At 34.3% G+C, this 20,604-nt stretch overlaps 1 protein-coding gene across 2 annotated transcripts in view; it reads left to right on the forward strand.

The window, feature by feature from the left end:
• Positions 1–20,604, forward strand: part of RIC1 (RIC1 homolog, RAB6A GEF complex partner 1) — a 155,070-nt gene that overhangs the window by 65,030 nt on the left and 69,436 nt on the right. For both annotated transcript variants that reach the window (XM_058565761.1, XM_058565762.1), the window contains exon 3: positions 9,585–9,664. In XM_058565761.1, coding sequence (XP_058421744.1) covers positions 9,585–9,664 — 80 coding nt within the window. The remainder of the gene's footprint in view (positions 1–9,584; positions 9,665–20,604) is intronic.

Raw genomic sequence — 20,604 nt, forward strand, 5'->3', positions numbered from 1 at the left:
ACAACATGAGTTACTGTAACATGAATTAGAAGGTAACTTATTTGTGAATAAGGGAAAGATGTAATTCAACTTAGAATTCCTATTGTTTCATTGTAATCGTTTTCTTCTTAGCATGTTAATGTATTGAGTCACCAAGTAACAGCTGAAAGCAAAATATTTTAATGGAGTGGAATATAGCAAGTTGTAGAGGAATACAGTACTATACATAGTACCCATTCATTTCATTGTTTTTCTTTCATCTTGATGTGACCAAAATCTGTTTTGGAAGTGATTATTCAATTCTCCTAAATCTCTTTGAATTTTGTTCTTATCTCCATAACTTGGCATCCTTAGCCTTTCCTTAAATTATACTATTTTTGTTAAGATTGTCACTTTTCACATTTAATGTTTATTGAACTGTTATCTTCAAATCTTAGTGGCTCAAAACAACCACTCGCATTCTGTGATTTGCCCTGGGTTTGGTCAAGGCATCTGATCATTGGCTGTAGCTGTCCACATTGGTTTCTTTGTGACCTCTTATTCTCCAGTAGGCTAGATGAGGCTTTTTTACGTGATGATAGAAACTTTTCAAGAGAACGAAAGTTTATGCTGTAAGTCCAACCAGCACTTCCATTCCTTTTTGTAAATAGCTTTATTGAAGTACAATTGATACACTATAAACTGCACACATTTGAAGTGTACAATTTGGTAAGTTTTGAAAGCATACTACAATCAAGATAGTAAACAGATCCATCATTCCTACAAGTTTCCTTGTACCCTTTTAATAATTCCTCCCTCCCACTATGATCCACCTCCCTCCAAAAGCAACCACTGATTTGCTTTCTGTCACTACAGATTAGTTTGCATTTTCTAGAGTTTTATATAAATGGAATCATACATTTTGTACTCTTATTTTTTTTCTGGTTTCTTTCAGCATAATTATTTTGAGATTCATGCATGTTGTCAGGAATCAGTAGTTCATTCTGGGTAGTATTCCATCTTATGGATATACCACAATTGGTTTATCTGCTCATCTGTTGATGGACATTTGAGGTGGTATTCCAAATAAAATTGCTATGAACATTCATGTACAAATCTTTATATGGACATATATTTCCTTTTCTCTTGGGCAAATACCCAAGAGTGGAACAGTTAGATCATAAGGTAGGTGCATGTTTAACTTTTTAAGGAAATGCCAAACTTTTTTCAAAGTTGTTATACCATTTTACATTCCTACTGGCAGTGTACAAGAGTTCTCATTCCTCTTTGCCAACATATAATATGGCTTTTTAATGTTAGCCATTCTAACAGGTGTGTAGTACTATCTCATTATAGTTTTAATTTGCACTTCTGTAATGACTAATGATGTTGAACATCTTTTCATTTATTTACCATGTGTGTCTTCTGTGGTAAAGTGTCTGTTCAAATCATTTGCCCATTTTATTCATTGGGCTCTTTTCTTTCTTACTGTTGCGTTTCTAGAGTTCTTAATATGTTTTGGATACAAGTCCTTTATTACATATATACTTTTCAGAGAATTTCTCCTAATATGTCATTTGTCTTTTCATTCTCTTAACACTGTTTTCTGAATGAAGGACATACTTAATTTTGATGAGGTCTGGTTCATCGGTTTGTTCTTTTGTGGGTCATATCTTCTTCCTGTGTTTTCTTCTAGAAATGTTATGATTTAGGTTTTATATTTAAATTTGTGATATATTTTGAGTTAATTTTTGTATATGGTGCAAGATACGGATCCAAGTTCATTTTCTGCATATTATTGTTAACAGTTTGTTGAAAAGGTTCTCCCTTCTACACTGCATGTCCTTTGCATCTTTCTCATAAATCAGTTGCCCACATATATATGGGTTTTTGTCTGTATTCTCTATGCTGTTCCATGATGTATTTGTCTATCTTTATGTCAATACAGCATCATTTTGATTACTCTTGGCTTTGTAATAATTTTTGAAATCATATAGTGTTAGTTTTCCAACTTTGTTCTTTGTTTTCACTATTGTAAGACCTTTTATTTCCGTATGAATTTTAGAATCACCTTGTCAGTTTCTATGAAAATGCCTACTGAGATTTTGATTGGGATTGCATTGAATCTTTGGATCCATTTGGGGAGAGTTGACATCTTAGCAATATTGAATCTTCTGACATATGAACAAGATATATCTCCCTCATTTATTTAGGTATTTTTAACTTTAGCAGTATTCTGTTTTCAGTATACAGGTGTTTTGAATCTTTTACCAGATTTATCCCTAGGTATTTCGTATTTTTGATGCTCTTGAAAACAATATTTTAATTTTCTGATTGTTCATTACTAGTATATAGAAATGTGATTGATTTTTCTGTATTGATCTTGTATCTCGCGATCATGCTGAACTCACTTATTCTAGTAGGTTTTTTGTAGATACTATTAGATTTTCTACATAGATGATGATGTCAGAAGACGGTTTTACTTTTTCCTTTCCAATCTGGATACCTTTTATTTCTTTTTCTTGCCTGATTTTACTGGTTAGATGGTCCAGTACAGTGTTGATAGGAGGAAAGCATTCAGTCTTTCACTATTAATATAGATTTCCTTTATCAAGTTGTGGAAGTTCCACCTCTCTTGCTAATTTACTAACTTTTTTTTTTTTGCTGAGGAAGATTCACCCTGAGCTAACATCTGTGCCAGTCTTCCTCTGTTTTGTATGTGGGTCACCGCCACAGCATGGCTGACAAGTGGTGTAGGTCCACGCCTGGGATCCAAACCCGTGAACCCAGGCCACCAAAGCAGAGCGCGCCAAACTTAACCACCAGGCCATGGGGCCAGCCCCTGCTGACAATTTTTAATCAGGAATGATATATTGGATTTTGTCCAAAACCTTTTCTGCATTTATTGACACTATCATATTGTTTTTCTTCTTTAGTTTGTTCATGTGGTAAATTACAGTTACTGATTTTTGAATGTTAAACCAACCCTCTGTTTCTGGATAAGCCCCATTTACTTAAGATGTATTATCCTGTTAATATATTGTTAGATTTAATTTGCTAAAATTTTGTTGAAGAGTTTTACATCTGTGTTAGTAAGGGGTATTGGCCTGTAGTTTGTTTTCTCATAATGTATTTATCTGGCTTTAGTATGAGGGAGATGAGAAGTGTTCTCTCCTCTTTAGTTTTCTAGAAGAGTTTGTGTTGAATTGATATTACCTCTTTCTTAAATATTTGGTAGAATTCATCAGTGATAGCATCTGAGCCTAGAGTTTTCTTTGTGGAAAGGATTTTAATTGAAATTGCAATTTCTTTAATAGATAAATGCCTATGCGGGGTGCTTATTTCTTTTCAGTGAGCTTTGGTAGTTTGTGTCCTATAAGAAATTTGTCCATTTTATCCAAGTTGTAAACTTACTGTCATAAACTTATTTGTACTACTCCCTCATTATTCTTTTAATATCTGTAGAATCTGTAGCAATGTCACCTCTCTCATTTCTGATAGTACTTATCTTCTTTCTTTCTTTCCTGGTCAGTATGACTAGAGGTGTATCAGTTTTAATGATCTTCTTTAAAAAACCCCAGATTTTAGTTTTATTGATTTTATTTTTGTTCTCTATTTCATTTATTTCCACTCTGATCTCTATTATTTCCTCTATTGTTTTTTTTTTTTTATTATTTAATGTGCTTACTTTGAGTTTCATTTGCTTGTCTGTTTCTAGTTTAAGGTAGAAGCTGAAATCACTGATTTGGGATTTTTCCTTTTTTCTAATACAGGTATTTAAAGCTATAAGTTTCCTGTTAAGTACTATTGTAGCAACATCCCCGAAATTTAGGTATGCTGTATTTTTTTACTTTCCCTTTTGATTTCTTCTTTGATCCATGGGTTATTCAGAAGCACATTATTTAGTTTCAAAATATTTGTGTGTTTTCCAGAAATCCTCTGTTATCTATTTCTAATAATTCTATTGGGGTCAAGGAACATACATTGTATACATTTTATTCTTGTGGTAAAACCCCAGCATACATTGCTATTATTCTTGTTTAAAAAGTCCATTACCTTTTAAAGAAATTTAAGTGAAACAAATGAAATTTGGATTAAATTTAATGCAACTATTTTTTCTGACTTCTGCCCCTATCCTTTGGGGACTCTGTTTATATGTATCTTAGGCCACTTGAAGTGCCACAATTCACCGATGCTCTTTCAGTTTTATTTTGTTTGTGTGTGTGTGTGTTTCATTGTGGATAGTCTTTATTGTTATGCTTTTACGAACAGTAAGCTTTTCTTTTGCAATGTCTAATCTGCCATTAATCCTATCTGGTGTATTTTTTATCTCAGATATTTTAGTTTTTATCTCTAGAGCTTGGTTTGGGATTTTTATATTCCCTAACGTTTTCAACATGAGGAATATAGTTACAACTGTTTTGATGCCCTTTTTTGCTAATTCTAATATCTGATTAAATTCTGGATCATTTTTGATTGGCTGATTTTTCTTATTGTGTCCTGTGTTTTTCTTCCTGTCTGCGTGTGTGGTAATCTTTGATTGGATACCAGACATTGTGATTTTACTCTTTTGTGTGCTGGATGTTTTTGTGGTCCCATAAATCTTGAGCTTTGTTCTGGGAAGTAGTTATGTAACTTGGAGACAGTTTGGTATGTTCATGTCCTGTTTTATGCTTTGTATTGCAGGTTTGGAATAGTGCTCAATCTATAGCTAATTATTCCCCACTACTAAGACAGTACTTTTCTAGAATCACCACAGGAATACCTGAAGACACCTTCCTGAGCATTCTAACCAGTGCCCTGTGAATTATGAGTTTCCTCAGTGTTGCTGCTGGGACAGGCACCATTCTCAGGACTGTTGGAGGACCTTTGGGTTTGTTTTCTTTTCTGCCTTGGGTTGTTTCCTCAACATGCATGTGCTTATTGGTACTCTTGGGTTTTTCCTCTGTGCAGCTCTCTCTTCTCTGGTACTCTCTCATATGAATTGTAGCTGCCTTGTTTTTCCTGGACTCTCAGCTTCCTCTCCTCAACTCAGGAAGTTTGCCAGGCTCTGCCTCAGTTCCCCTTCTCAGTGCTGTGACCTGGAAACTTTCTCAAAGGAGTAAGGTGGAGCAATCATAGGACTCACCTCAGTTGTTTCCCATCTCTCAGGGATCACTGGCCTTCATTGCTTGATGTTAGTGTGTTGAAAACCATTGTTTCATATGTTTTGTTTGGGTTTTTTTTTTTTTTTTTTCCAGATGGAAACATAAATTGATTCAACTTTATCTTGGTCAGAAGCACAAGTCTTTTTTTTTTCTTAATTAGTGCTCTGGTATAAAACAATGTGATAGTATTAAAAACAATAAATTTTGATGAGTATTCATGTCAAAAATATTCATCACCTGTTTTTGAGAGCATGTGTGATTTACAGCTGTTTTTATCATTTCTCATTTAAATATATTCGTGTATGTGAATGTACAAAGTCTGAAAGATTATACAAAAATGTTAGATCATTATATTAGCGGTATTGTTACTGCACAAAATTGGGATTCTCTGCCTGATGTGCATAAACAAGCCAAGTAATTACGGCATCAGCCTTTGGGAGAAGAGATCAGCTTTATTCTGCAAGATCGATCTACAAGGAGAACAGGGGGCATGTGCCCTCAGATTTGTCTCCCAGATTGAGGATTTGGGGCAAAATTTAAGAGGCTAAGGAGAACAGGCTGGCACGCAGAAATGCTGGTGGCACAGGTTTTGATTGGTGGACTTAAGCATTTATGGTAAGGTTTAAAACGTTTATGTGAGGGTTCTAAACATTTATGATGAGGTTCTAAACTTTTGTGATAGGATTCTAACCATTTTTGATGAGGTGTGGAAGGAATTTTAACACCGGATCTTCCTGAATGAGGGACCCCTCGCTTCTAAGAGTCCAACTTTCAAGTTCTGGTCACGTCCCGGTCCTTGGGTTCCATGGGAAGAAGGATCTTTGGTTCCGCGGTCATTTCAGGCCATGATTTCTTCTTTTGTGCATGCCCTGGCTACATGATTTTGCACATTTTCAGAAGGGCAGTTCTTAATCACTCTTTTGATAAGAGATGGGATCAGTTGAACTGGTCCTGGAGGGCCTGCAGTTACAGTATGATTTGAGGTGATTAATTTTATGTATTTGAACATGTATAATAAAGAAGTAAAGTTAAAAACAGAAAACAACATGTACAAACCAATGTAAAGAACTAAAAATTGCTAGTCTTTTATTTCAGCCTGACATGACACTATGTTGGGATAGAAGATACATCTCTAAATCATCAAATTCTTATCCCTTAAAACATTATAGAAATTTTTGTGATGCATCATTCAGATCATTGGAGCCAGGTTCATAAATCTGTCCTAGCCTTCATAATAAAAATGGTATATCCTAAGGAAGAAATACACTATGATTTGGAATTCTGAAGTATCTGGTGAATTCATGTCCAATAGAAGCATTGGGTAAAGGAAGAGAAAGGTATTGGGATGCTGCCTACAGGTTAAGCATTATTTATAATAGTTGATTTGTCTCATGATACAGTTGGATTTAAATTCTTCCTGTTTACAGAGAATTACTATTGTTTTTTTTTTGGTGAGGAAGATCAGCCCTGTGCTAACATCTGCCACTCCTCCTCTTTTTTTGCTGAGGAAGACCGGCCCTGGGCTAACATCCGTGCCCATCTTCTTCCACTTTATATGGGACGCCGCTACAGCATGGCTTGCCACGCGGTGCATCAGTGCGCACTCGGGATCCGAACTGGTGAACCCCGGGCCTCTGCAGTGGAGCACGCGCACTTAACCACTTGCGCTACCGGGCTGGCCCTGAGAATTACTATTTTTAGTGTGTATGTCATGGATCAATCATAAAGTAATTTTTAAAATATATTTAATTTTGGGTAGCAAGGGAAAACTTCCCAAATGCCCAAACAAAGCAAAAGACAAACAATTAATAATAGTGATGATAACATCAACACTAACACCACCTCCAGAGTTCAAACTCTTCTTTTTTTTTTAATTTTTTTTCTTTTCTGGTGAGGAGGATTGGCCCTGAGCTAACATCTGCTGCCAATCTTCCTCTTTTTGCTTGAGGAAGAGTGGCCATGGGCTAACGTCTGTGTCCATCTTCCTCTATTTTTGTATGTGGGACACCCCACAGCATGGCTTGCTGAGCAGTGCATAGGTCCGTGCCTGGGATCTGAACCTGCAAACCCCAAGCCGCCAAAGCCAACCATGGCGATCTTAACCACTGCACCACTGGGCCGGCGCCCAAACTCTTCTTTTTAAAGTGTGGAATTAGCTGAGGTAGTTTGCATGGTTTTTGAAATCTCCGTTACTAGATTTGCAGTTGAAAGAAAATGATGTTAAACTTTAATATTCATGCTTCTCTGAATTTTTGATGCATTATTAATATCCTTTTAAATTATTGTTTCTAGTTCTTTTTCTTCTAAGTGACATTAATGGAGACAAGTCTGTCAGTTACATCCTCTATTTAGGTAGTAATTTGCTTCTTTTATCCTCTTGATAGGCTTTATCCATATGTATCTGTGACCCTAAATCATGGATATACGCAAGAAAGGGACCTGAAGACTTGTTGTTTAAGTTTCCTACAAAAATTATTAGGCCTCTGTGATTAAAGCCGCATAATCCAGTAGTATGCCTGGGAGAAAGAAAAAAAAAAATATTTAAGATACGGGATGAAGATAGGAAGGAGAACTCTGAGATTCTGTATTTTGTCTTTTCATTTACTTAGAAAAATTAGTTTTGGGGTGTGTGTGTGTGTGTGTGTGTATGTATGCAAATTAGAAGACGGTATTGGGACTCTTGCCTGCAGATTAAGCGATAGTTATATGCTTATTTGCAGTATTTTGGAGGTAGGAGGAGAAGGGCCATCATAACACTGCATAATAACAGATTTGGTACAGTTTATGCATAAAGATGCTACTTTTTAAGAAAGATCATTTACTACCAAAACTTTTAGAATTGTTCAAAGGCAGGACTGTGAAATTGTTGATGACAGATGTCATTGAGATCTGGAAGTAGATAGCATTTAATATTACATGTAAAACCATAGACACTTAGTAAACATGATTGATACAGAATACCAAAATAGTAAATCAAGCCATTATTTCTAATTTCATTTAGTATGCTATGTATATAAAATTTCTAAATGCTGGTGCAAAATGATGCTATATTTTCCCTGGCATTATAGTCTTCTAAGCACTTGTTAAAATTCTGAGTATACTATTAGTGTTTGATATTCTGAAATGTTGAGCTTGTGACCTTGAGTGACTGATAATCCAATAGATAGCATCTGTATGTTATTTGTCTAAGTACTAGACCGTATTATTTTACTTTTCTAGCCCGTATAAGGTAACAGTAGAGTTTACAAATTTTAAACAGTCACTAATGTGTATGGGGGTTATGATGTCTATGAAAATTTTGATATGGTTTGATTTGAGTCCATTTTCTTTTTGATCCCATATTCTCCACATTAGAAGAATATAAAATTGTACATAAGAAATTAGAATAATGATCTTACCTGAAGAATTTTAGCCTTTTTTTCTTTTGTATCCCAATATGTTGAACTAGAGTTTTGGAATACATTATGTAATAATAGTTTATAGCTTAAAAAAAAAACACCTGCTTTGCTGAAGAAATTGTTTCCTGTGGCATTTAAGTGAAAAACAGAAAGCTGGTACTGGAAAGAATTATGAAACCTGGAATAGTTTTTTCAGTTTCCTTTGGTTCTACTTTGGGTAAAATCCTACCTGCCTCTAAAACGATAAGAATTCAGTATTAATGTCAAGTAGTTAGGGCAAAACTTTTTCCACTTTTTTCTGTCATGCTTGAAAATGTTTGGTTAGAATCAGCTAAATATAGTATTTTCAATATTTATATAAATGTAAAATGGTTGCTTGAGCTTCATAAGTCACAGAGATGGGACATGATCATATAATGGCACTGTTTGTTTTAATACAATTTATATTTTAAAAATACTTTGTTAACTTAGAAAAATAAACTAGCCGATGTTCAAATTTTGGAAATTGAAGGTTTGCTCTGTGTTTCTTCTGTGTCTCAGGGTATCTTTTGTAGTAAATCAGAGGCCAATTAATTGATTTTGAAGTATATAAATACATTATTCTGAAGTTATACTACATAAACTTTGAGAAGAGTCAAGAATTTCATCATGCTATTACTATTTGGTGACAGTGTTACTTTAAAAACTGAGAAAAATTATTAGCCATATTATTGCGGAGTTCAAAAAGTTCTGTATATTTTGCAAAATGATCTATTATTGAAGAATACAATTATTTTAGAATATTAGTGTCTGCAATATAGTATGAACTATTGATTTCATACCTATGAGATATTTTAAAATCTGTAAAATTACATACCTATGAGATATTTTAAAATCTATAAAAACCCATTTTTGTGGGTTACATTAAAGATGGGTTATATTAAAACAGTCATTTTTTAATTTACATAATTAAACTATAGCTCTTCAAAAGAGATTTCTTAAGAGTGAAATGTTTTTAAAGTAATAATATATAAAATTAAAATTCAAGGTTACAATCATAGCGTTACCCTTTAATTCATGATAAATAAAATTTATCTTTCAGACGGCAAATGGCTACATCTTGTTTTTTCATATTATATCTACAAGAGGGGACAAGTACCTTTATGAACCAGTGTATCCCAAGTAAGTTTGTTGTCTTTCATTCTTTTAATATTTGATGTGCTTACTTTATATTCATAAAAATATTACAGTTTTGGGTTGTCTGAAGTGATTAAAATAAAGCTAAGCCAGCGTTTCCAAAATAGTGTTTCAAAAATTACCCGGTCTTTGAACTATCATTACTTGAGTAAAGAATTCTATAGTTAAGTAAGTCTAGGAATCTTGGATGAATGTACTGTATCCCTTCTTGGACATTCAGAATTACTATTAATATACTCCAGGTCTCGCATTCTCCACTCCTCATTGGGGAGGAGCTACAAGATCATGAGGGGAAGAGGTGAAATGTCAGTAAGCTACAGGCACTTTTTTCTGTATATTTCTGTATATGCACCGAAAAAATATGTACCCCAAACAGTGTTTACCTCTTAGTTAGAATTTGAGGGAACATGGACTTTTGATGTTTAAGTTGTTCTGTGTATTTTGCATCATTTTTTTTCCTTATTTATTTTGTCTTTTGAAATAAAAGAACCTCTTATTGAAAGAACTTTTGAAATAAAAGAACATATAATTTTAGAGCAGGACATCTTTAAAAAAGATCAAGCCATTAAAGCTGAATGAAAATATAAAAGAATATTTATCGCATTTCTAGATGTTAAAAGACAGCCAAAGTTTAGTAAGTATATAGGATATTTCATACCTATGAGATTTCATTATATGAAAATAGATTTCATTATATGAAAGTTTAAATTTCTGAAAATTCACAGGAAAAAAACAACATAAAAAGAACAAGTAACTAAGGAAAAATTTTGCAGTAAATAAAAGCAAGGCTTACTATTTTTATATAAAGGAGTCATATAAATTGCTAAGAAACAAAGATTTCAAAAGATAAATAGGTAAAAGAAATCTGATAAGAAGAAATATGATAACAAACACAAAAGAAACTTGTGTTAGTAACTCAAACTAAACAAAAGATTAAATACAACAAAATTTTTTAAAAACCTACACATTTTAATATATCAAAAGTTTTTTTTTTAATTATTACTCAGTGCTAGTGGAGAAATAGTAAAATGTGTTCTTGTATGCTTCTAATAGTAGATATACACAAAAGTGTGATAATAGAGAAGTGGTTTACATATTCACTGTGGTACATTCTTCTCCTCAAATAATATGCAGTCATTAAATATAATGTCTCAGAAAATTTATATATTTGAGAACCTGATCATATTATAATGCCAAGTGAAGAAACAAGTCATACTAAACTGTGTATGTATCCACAACTTTATGAAACAAACAACAAAAATCATCAAAAGAAAAAAAGTTAGAACAATGTAATATGTATATTTATCCTATAATTGCTCCAGAATGGTAAAACTGTAGTGATTTTTCAACTTCTTTCAGCTCTTGAATTTTTCAAAATTTTTGATATACATACATTGTATTTAATGTGGTAAGAAAAAAAATCAATGTATTTGAAAAATCTAAAACAAAATAAAAAGAAAGCCACCATTTAAAAAAATTGCATTATGAAAATTGTTTAACCCTTGTTAATATTCTGAGAATACCCTTTGGGAAAGGCTAATAATGTAGGCCATGTAGAACGCAGGTCAGATCCCTTTATCATAAATCTTAAGGAACTATCTGGATTTTCTTGATGTTATAGCCACTTGTTTTTGTAATAAATACGGTATTAACTGAGATGTTAGTAGAGTTCTGGAAATCTTTTGTAAAGTACAGAAATTCTTCAGATGATGGAATTTAACATAATATGATTATTTTTCAATAAAAATCTTTAATGCAAAAACCCTTTTGGCATATAAATTGTACTGTTTAAAATGGTATAGCCATTGTGATAAGAAGTTGATGTGTTTAGAAATTTTAAATTCAGTTTTGTGGGTAATTTAGAGCTTATTATTTTTTTCATTCCAAGTGATAATTTTGTGAGTCTTTTGAAGAACTGTTATAATCTGTGTCTACAATTTCATATACTTGTGCATTGTGAACTGCTGCATCTAAACCCATGATTTAGACATGCTCCTGTAAGTAAAGAGCAATAATCAGAATCACCTGAACTTGATTTGATTAATTTATACTATTATAGATGGGCAGGATAGGGAAATAGGATCACTTGAAATGGTGAAAAATACTATTTATTTCAGCTCAGTAACGTGATTTACATGTGCTCACAGTGTTTGGGAGTAGTGTTTTGAGACTCACTTCTTATGTTCCAGAGAAGTTTTAAAAAGAGTTTCTTACCTTCTGATTCTAAGTCTCCAGGGGACACCACTTAACTAAGTAGTAGTCCTGACAGTACATGAGCTTTGGTGTGTTTGACTGTATATGTTAGGCTACAGAACTAAATAAAGAGCATTATTGTTTTTTTTAATTTGGTCATTCTTCCACTATATTGAAGATTTTGGGTTTCAATATGTGGCTCAATAAAATGCATATTGCCTTAGAGCAGCATGAATAGTGGTTAAAGGGTTAGGCTTTGGCATCATATAGACCTGGAATTGAATGTCAGCTCTGCTGCTTTTCAGCTGTATGACTTCTGTCAAGTTATTTGATACCCATAAAACCTCAGTTTCTTCATCTGTAGAATGAGATAACAATAGTAATTATTTCATAGGATTAATGAGATCATGCATATTAAATGTTTAGATAAGTGCCTAGTTCGTGGGAAGATTAATAAAGGACAGCTGCTATTGCCATTAATGTATTTTTTCCTTCACCAAATTTTTACTTCATTTCTGTTAAGTGATTTTATATATTATATATAAATATATATTATGTATTAAGTGATTTTTAATTTTTTTATATTTAACTTGATAATGTACTTCTTTCCCAGAGTTTAACTTCTAGTAACTGCTACATAGAATCAAACAAAATCTCTTATATGGAAATAGTTTTACAGAGCAGGTTAGAGTCAGCCTGTTGTGTATTTCTGTGCTAGACTACTTTCTAGTTGGATTACTTAGTCTAGTAAGTTTCTTAGTTTTTCTGTAGAACCTATTTGTAAAATAGGAATAAAAATATTTTCTTCTAGGGGGCTGGTCCGGTGGTGTAGTGGTTAAGTTTGTGTGCTCTGCTTCAGCAGCCTGGGCTTCACAGGTTCAGATCCTGGGCACCCACCTATGCGCTGTTCATCGAGCCATGCTGTGGCAGCGTCCCACATACAAAGTAGAGGAAGATTGGCACAGATGTTAGCTCAGGGACAATCTTCCTCAAGCAAAAAGAGGAAGACTGGCAACAGATGTCAGCTCAGGGCCATTCTTCCTCAAAAAAAAAAAAAAATATTTTCTTCTTCAATTGTTTGGAGGATTGTATGTGTTCAAGTTTTTAAAACCTGGAAAATAGTGGTTCATATAAGGGTTCAAGGAGAGTTTAAAAAAATGTTTAATTTTGACATCTGTGCCGTTGTAAACACTTTTGCAGTTCAAGACACTGTTCTAGGCACTCTTCAAACTCATTTAATCCCTGTAGCAACCCTGTGAGATAATTAAGTACAATTACTATACAAGCTGCAGCACAGAGAGGCCAAGTAACTCACGCATGGTCACACACTAGAAAGTGGCACAGCCAGGATTCAGACATGAGTGCTGTAGCTTCAAAATGTGCTCTTAACCACCAATACTGTACTGCCTCAACCCTATTTATACCCATCTAGCCATCTACCACCTTGGGATTTATTTGCGGAGTAGGGAATTAAAAACAAAAAGGAGAAATGATCTGGAGTGGTTTATAATAGTCCTGAAGAACAGAGGCATTATTGAGGCCAGTAGTTGTCCTCTTCTCGATTATAGAAACACTATTGTCTCATGTTTCTGTTCTCTAAATCTTGTGATTTCATCACATGAGTTTTCCTAGAGTGTCTCAACTTTCCTGTATTATGTGACAGCATCCTAACCTCAGACTGCATATCATTTTTCGTTATGCTTCATCTTAGAACAGGTCAAATGCCCTTATAATCTTTTATAGCTTCCTATACAGTGTTGTTTCCAGCATCCTTCCTGTTGATTTGGGGAGTCAGTCTTCAACAATGATGGCACTCTTTAATAAATGACTCTTGCAGCCTCAAAAGTCATTTATTCTTTGATTAATGAATTTTTACTTCTTTCATCTCTTGTCTCTTTATAAATTCCATTATATATTAAAATATCTCTTCATATTAGTTACACAGACCAGTGGACAAACTTGTCCACTGAAGGTCGTCTTGGCTTTTTCTTTCATGTCTTGGAACTTGCAGTGAAACTAATGAAGGAAACTTGGCCAGGGATAAATCAGATATAGTTTGTGTTTAGCTTTAGAATGTGTTCATGTGTTTATGGTTTAGTAGATCTTGAAAACTGAAAGTCATATTTAATTTTATCATAATGAAAGTAATTTCAGCAAGTGTGTCATCATAATGTATACTTTATTGAGAGCAGAGATTATTTTTTCCCTTATTCTTTCTATTTTTCTACTCGTACTGTTAACCTCTTTTTTGTCAGAGACCAGCTTTATTGAGGCCAAAGTTCTTAAAATATATATATATATAATTACTGAAACTCTCAGTGCATTTAATTATCAAATATTAAAGATATAGATATTTTCTTCACTGAAAAATAATCACTCCAAAGCAACTGTCAAAACCCAAACCTCCCACTCCTCTGCCAACAACCCCAACGTGTTTCATTAGATTGTGAGACTTCTTACTAGCTGACTGTTCATGAGTTAGTGGTAAGAAGGAAGCAAGAAGAGAATAACTCATTGAGGTTAGCAATTTCTAACCTCAACACAACTTAACGCTTTCAAACATCGTACTTCTTTGCAGGAGAAACCTGCAAGGAAGGGAACAGAAACATTTAAGGAATAGAAACAATTAGTAAATTACATCAAATTTAGAGGAGAAAAGAGGTCTGAATTAGTTACAGATGTGTAAGTTTCCCTCAACATTTGTTTTTTTTCTTTTTGCTAATATATTGTATTGAGTTTTAGTTTTCTGGAGAATAAACTTTAACTGTCTTTTTCCACTTAAGGTTCTATAGATTTAGAAAGTTATTTCTAATGATATACCTTGTTTTAAGTTCACTTTATGAACTTGACAAAGTATGTTAGTTATCCTAACATTTTTATTTCCTTTAGATCTTCTCCAAACATCACAAGTGTAGTTTGATTTCAACAAGTATATATTCTATAAATGTACATGTATAACCTTTAGCTATTGAACTTTGTATCATTTATGTGTCCATTAGCTTATATCATAGTTGTATGATCACTTCTAATAAAATTGATAGCGATATTATTGTATAAATTCTGGGCAGTGAAAACTGTTCCCCTGTTGACCACACTTCTGAGACTGGCACATGACTCCAGAAAATGATAGAAGCGTTACAAGATCTGCCCAGTTCAGAGAGCCCTACACATTGTTCTTATCAGACTGAAGGCTGTCTGAATGTATAATAATGTAAAGAGAAAGCTTTTTTTTTTTTTTTTTTTTTAATATAAAAGGGCTGGTCGTAAAGGTACTACCTCTTTCAGAAAACTCTTCTGAAAAATTGTTTTCATCCATCCGTCTGTCCATTTAAGTATTTAATTTTATCAGGCTCCAGGACTGTTGTAGATACTGGGGATGCAGCAGTGGAGAAAAGAAAAAAAAAACTCATAGAGTTTATATTCTTCTAGTAGATGGTGATAAGTAAGTAAAATACATTACAAATTAGGTGATACATTCTATGGAGAAAAATAAAGCAGGGAAAGGGAATAGGGAGTGGGGACACCACTTGAAATAGAGTGGTCAGGGTCTTCACTGAGAAGATGACATTTAAAAAGATCTCAGAGATGAGGAAACAAAACATACTCAGGGGAAGAGCATTCTGGATTGGTGAGATTTAGCAAGTAAGAAAGTTATTAAGAAGATAGTATTGTGAATAAACTTTAGGTCCTGTCTAATAACTTAACAGTTAAAAAGTCAGAAGGGAGAAATTTTTTATTAAATGTAAAAATGAAAACTTACATTCTGATTTTTAAGTAACTTAATCCTGGGAAAGCCTATAGGTAATTCTCTTGTTTTGTAAATGGCACTACCATTTACTTGAGTTGACTTGCTCTTCCTGCTACAGGGCTAGTCTAGTGGTTAAGATTCAGCACTCTCACTGCTGTGCCCTTCGTTCATTTCTGGTCAGGGAAACACACCACTGGTGTGTCAGTTGTCATGCTGTGGTGGCTGAGTGTTGCTGTGATGCTGAAAGCCATGCCACTGGTATTTCAAATGCCCAGCAGGGTCACCCATGGTGGACAGGTTTCAGCAGAGCTTCCAGACTAGACAGATTGGGAAGAAGGACCTGGCCACCCACTTCTGAAAGTATTGGCCATGAAAACCTTATGAACAGCAGCAGAGCATTGTCTGATAGAGCACCAGAAGGTGAGAGGGTGGGGCAAAAAGACTGGACAGGGTTCCGTTCTGCTGTACACAGGGTCACTAGGATTCGGAATCAACTCAACAGCACTGACAACCACCACCAGCTTAATAACTCCAATAGCCAGTCTGTATCAAGTACAGTATATTCTACCTTCTATATGTTCTATGTATTCTACCTTATGTGTATCCCTCATGTCTTTTCCTAATTTCCTAGCAACACTACTTTAGTTTGAGTTTTGTCACTTTTCTCCTGGATTATTGTAATATCTTCTTAATCCATGTTTTACAATTTTACCCTAAATAAATTTTCTAACATAAACTTTACTTGCCACTTCCCTACATAAAATTTTTCAGGGACTTTCCTTAGCTTTCAGGATTACTCATGTTGCTTACTTTTTTGAGTTTTTTTTTACTCATCTGAAAAATGGAGTTAATGCCATTTACTTCATAAAGATCATTAGGTTTAAATCAACACCTTAAATTTTTAACATATGGTACCTAAAATAATGCTTTGGTGTTCACTAGGGTTTTGTTCTGAGTTCTTTTCTGTTCTACATGTTCTTCCTGGCTTTAATTATTCGTTAGATGTGGATGAAGTCCAGATCTGTTTCTTTAATGTAGTACCGCTTTCTTGAGCTTCAGGCCTACCTTTCCAGGATAAATCCATTTAGATGTCCCTGTGGGCAGCCTCAAATTCATCATGTCTAAACCTAGTTCATATCCTCCCTACCAAGCCAAACATGCTATTGCTTTTCTAAAATTTATTGCAGTTACCATGATCTTTTATACAGTTCTGTGATGTTGAAAACCTTGTAATCTTTATTTCTGCACTTCTCATATTTTTTTGGTAATCAAGTTGTATTGATTGATTACAACCCTCCAGTGTCTCTAGAATTTGCCTATCTCTATTTTACTCTCACTTGTCTTTTTAGGGGCTTTCATGGCCTCTCCTTGCCTATCGAAAAGCTTATTTACTAACTCATTCTCTTCCTCTAGTCTCTTTCTCCTGAAATCCATCCTTTGCATTGATAACCAGATTTATTTTTCAAAACAGAGACTTGATGATGTGATTCCTGTCTCAAACTTTTTTTTAAAGTCTGGGTTAGTGTTTTTTTTTTTTGTAAGAAAGAGTCGCCCTGAGCTAACATCTGTTGCCAATCTTTCTCTTTTTTTCCCTCCCCAAAGCCCCAGTGCATGGTTGTATATATCTAGTTGTAAGTCCTTCTAGTTCTTCTATATGAGCTGCTACCACAGCGTGGCAACTGACAGACAAGTGGTGTGGTTCCATGAGCAGGAAATGAACCTGGGCCACTGAAACGGTGAGAGCACCAAACTTTAACCACTTTAACTTTAGGCCATCAGGACTGGCTCTAAGTTTGGGTTAGTTTTATTCTAAGTCATTTCAACACCTGTATCTAAAGATACAAAAACACTAACATTATGCATCAGTACTTTCTGGAGTAACATTATTTTAGAAATATCCTATCAGTAAACTTTTTTTTATTTCCATTTTTTTTGTGGTGGTAAAATACACATAACATTTATCATTGTAACCATTTTTAAGTGTACAGTTATGCTTCATATAAGTGGGATCATACAGTATTTATCTTTTTGTGACTGGCTTATTTCACTTAGCATAATGTCCTCAAGGTTCACCCATTTTTTAGCGTATGTCAAAATTTCCTTCCTTTTTAATGCTGAATAATATCCATTGTATGTATATACCACATTTTGCTTATCCATTCATTTGTTGACGGACACTTGGGTTGCTTCCACATTTTTATCTGTTGTGAATAATGCTGCTATGAACATGGGCGTTCAGATATCTCTTTGAGGCCCTGATTTCAGTTCCTCTCTTTATATACCCTAGAGTGGAATAGCTGTATCATACGGTAATTCTAATTTTAATTTTTTAAGGAACTGGCATACTGTTTTCCTCAAGAGCTGTACCATTTCACATTCCCAGCAACAGTGTACAAGGGTTCTGATTTCTCCACATCTTTGCCAACATTTGATATTTTCGTTATTTTTTTCATAGTAGCCATCCTAGTATGAGGTGGTATCTCATTTTAGTTTTGATTTGCATTTTCCTAATGATTAGTGATGTTGAGTATCCTCTCATGTGCCTATTGGCCATTTGTACATCTTTGGAGAAATGTCTGTTTGCCATTTTTGAATCAAGTTGTTTTGCTTTTTTGTTGTTGAGTTTTAGGAGTTCTCTCTGTATTCTGGATATTCATCCCTTATCTCATAAATTTTTGTTGCTCTCCAGTCCCCACAAAATAAAGTCCAAGAGCTCTGGCCTAGCATTTAGAAGCTCATTTTCCCCTATCTCTAGCACGTTAAACCAACAATTCCTATGTAATTTAATTCCTCTTTTCATTTGCAGTTTGCTTTACTTGGTATGCTTCCCTCACTATCTTTTTTATGTAAGAAAGCTCTCTGACTTAGTTTTCAAGCTCAAGTCAAACACTTTATCTATAAAGCTTTTGGCCTCAACTCTCCTATCCTCTCTTGTGCCCAAGAAATAGCTGATTCCTCATATACAATCCCATAGCACTTTTAAAAAATTTACACTGGTAATCTATGAATACATTCTTATAAAAACAAACAAACAATTAGACATATATAAAGAGTAAAAAGTGAAATTGTGAACTTTGTCTGCTTTTTAAGATTCCAATCCAATTTCAGTCTCCAGTTAGCTTTATAACTCTTGGGCAAATAAATACCCAGGAGTAGAATTGCTGGGTCGTATCACATTTCTAGTGATTTTATATTGGATGGTGGACATTGTATTACACAGTTGAGTGTCTTTTATTCTTTTCATTTAAAGAATATTGAGGTTTGTTTTGGGTGGCAGTCGGGTGGAGATCTTCCTGATCCTTTTAAAGCTTGTTTGTATTGTTTTTAGGGTGTGTTCTAGGCTAGCATAGCCCTTCTGAGCTCTCTACTGAATGTCCTGGGTCTTTAATGAGGTCTCTTCGCTCTGGCTGGTCAGAACTGGAATGTCTCCCAGCCCTTTATGAGCTATGCAGCCTAAAACCCTAGTAGTTATTCTTAGGCTGGCCTTGTGGTGTTTCACCATATATATGCATAGCTTAGTATTCAGCAAGACTCATGGGGAACCCCTGCAGGTTTCTAGAGCTGTTTTTCTATATCTCCTACCTCTCTAGTACTCTGTTCCACAAACAGCTGCTTCTGCTTCCCTGAACTTTAGTCTTTTTCTCCTCAGTGAGACTGCTCTACTCCACTTGAGTTCTTCTACCCTGGTAGTCTGGAAAATGACTTCTACCAGAAAACCTTGTTTGTTTCCCTTCACTCAAGATCATAGTCCTACGCTGCCTGTTATCCAGTGTCTGAATATGGTTGTTTCATGTATTTTGTTGAATTTTTTTGTTGTTTCTGGAGAGTTAGTTAAGTACCAGTTACTCTATTAGTATGGTAATAGAGTGACCACCTATGTGCCTGTCAGTCAGTGTGAACAGTTTTCAGTCTTTTTTCCACTGGTGTATGTTTTAGCACATCCAAGATATCATTTTGTTTCATCCAGAAATACTTTCATTACTGATATTCTAGTAAACAATTGTATTGAATGCAAATGATGAATTATGAGGTATGGAGTTTGAAGAAAGAAACCGTTCTGAGTCTTTCCAGAACTGTGGTTGGAGAACCAAAGCCTCTTGGTCCCAGAATTCACCTAGCACTACCAGGACTCCCTAGATCAAGCCCAGCACATTCCAGAATCATTTTAAAATTTGAAAATCTGAGTTGTAAGAGAGTAGATCTTAGAAGTTCTCATCACAAGGAAAAGAAATTGTAACTATGTGAGGTGGTGAATGTTAACTGATCTTATTGTGGTAATCATTTTACAATATATACATATACCAAATCATTATGTTGTGTATCTTAAACTTACATAGCAATTCTGTGTCATTTTACCTCAGTAAAACTGGGAGAAAAAAGATTTGAAAATCTGGAATGAAATTCTTCTTCATTATCATCCTCAAACACTTATGTATATCTACTATAATTTGTAAGACACTGGCTATCCTGGTGCTGAAAAGGTATAAGATGCTAATGCAGAGAGAAGTATTTTAAGTTAATGATGTAATCTATGCAGAAATAGAAATATAATGGTGTACACCTGAAGTTTTTACAATGTTATAAACCAATGTTACTGCAATAAACAAAAAATTAAAAAAAATAATAAAAAAATAAAAAAAATAAAGTTAATGGCAGTATAAAGTGGCAAATGCCAAGTGAGTGAATGTCTCCAAAAGTGGTAGTAGCATTTCAGGAGAAAGTGCTAAGTTGTCAGGGGAAATTTTGTAGATAAGTAGATTTGAGCTATACTTGGAAGGAAAAATAGACCTTAGGTAAGTTATGTTGCTAGGAAAAACACTGTATAATTAGCTGTACTCTTGAAGTTTCTGTCCGTCTTCCCTCTCCTCCAGTCCATCAGGTTATCTGCCGCATTGCTGCCGCAGTATTATTTTCTTTAGCTGGCACTTAAAGTATCTGAGATCTCCTGGACAATAGACTTTGTTGACATCAATACCTGTTGAGT

This window comes from Diceros bicornis, chromosome 22, assembly GCF_020826845.1.
Source record: "Diceros bicornis minor isolate mBicDic1 chromosome 22, mDicBic1.mat.cur, whole genome shotgun sequence".
Lineage (NCBI taxonomy): Eukaryota > Metazoa > Chordata > Mammalia > Perissodactyla > Rhinocerotidae > Diceros > Diceros bicornis.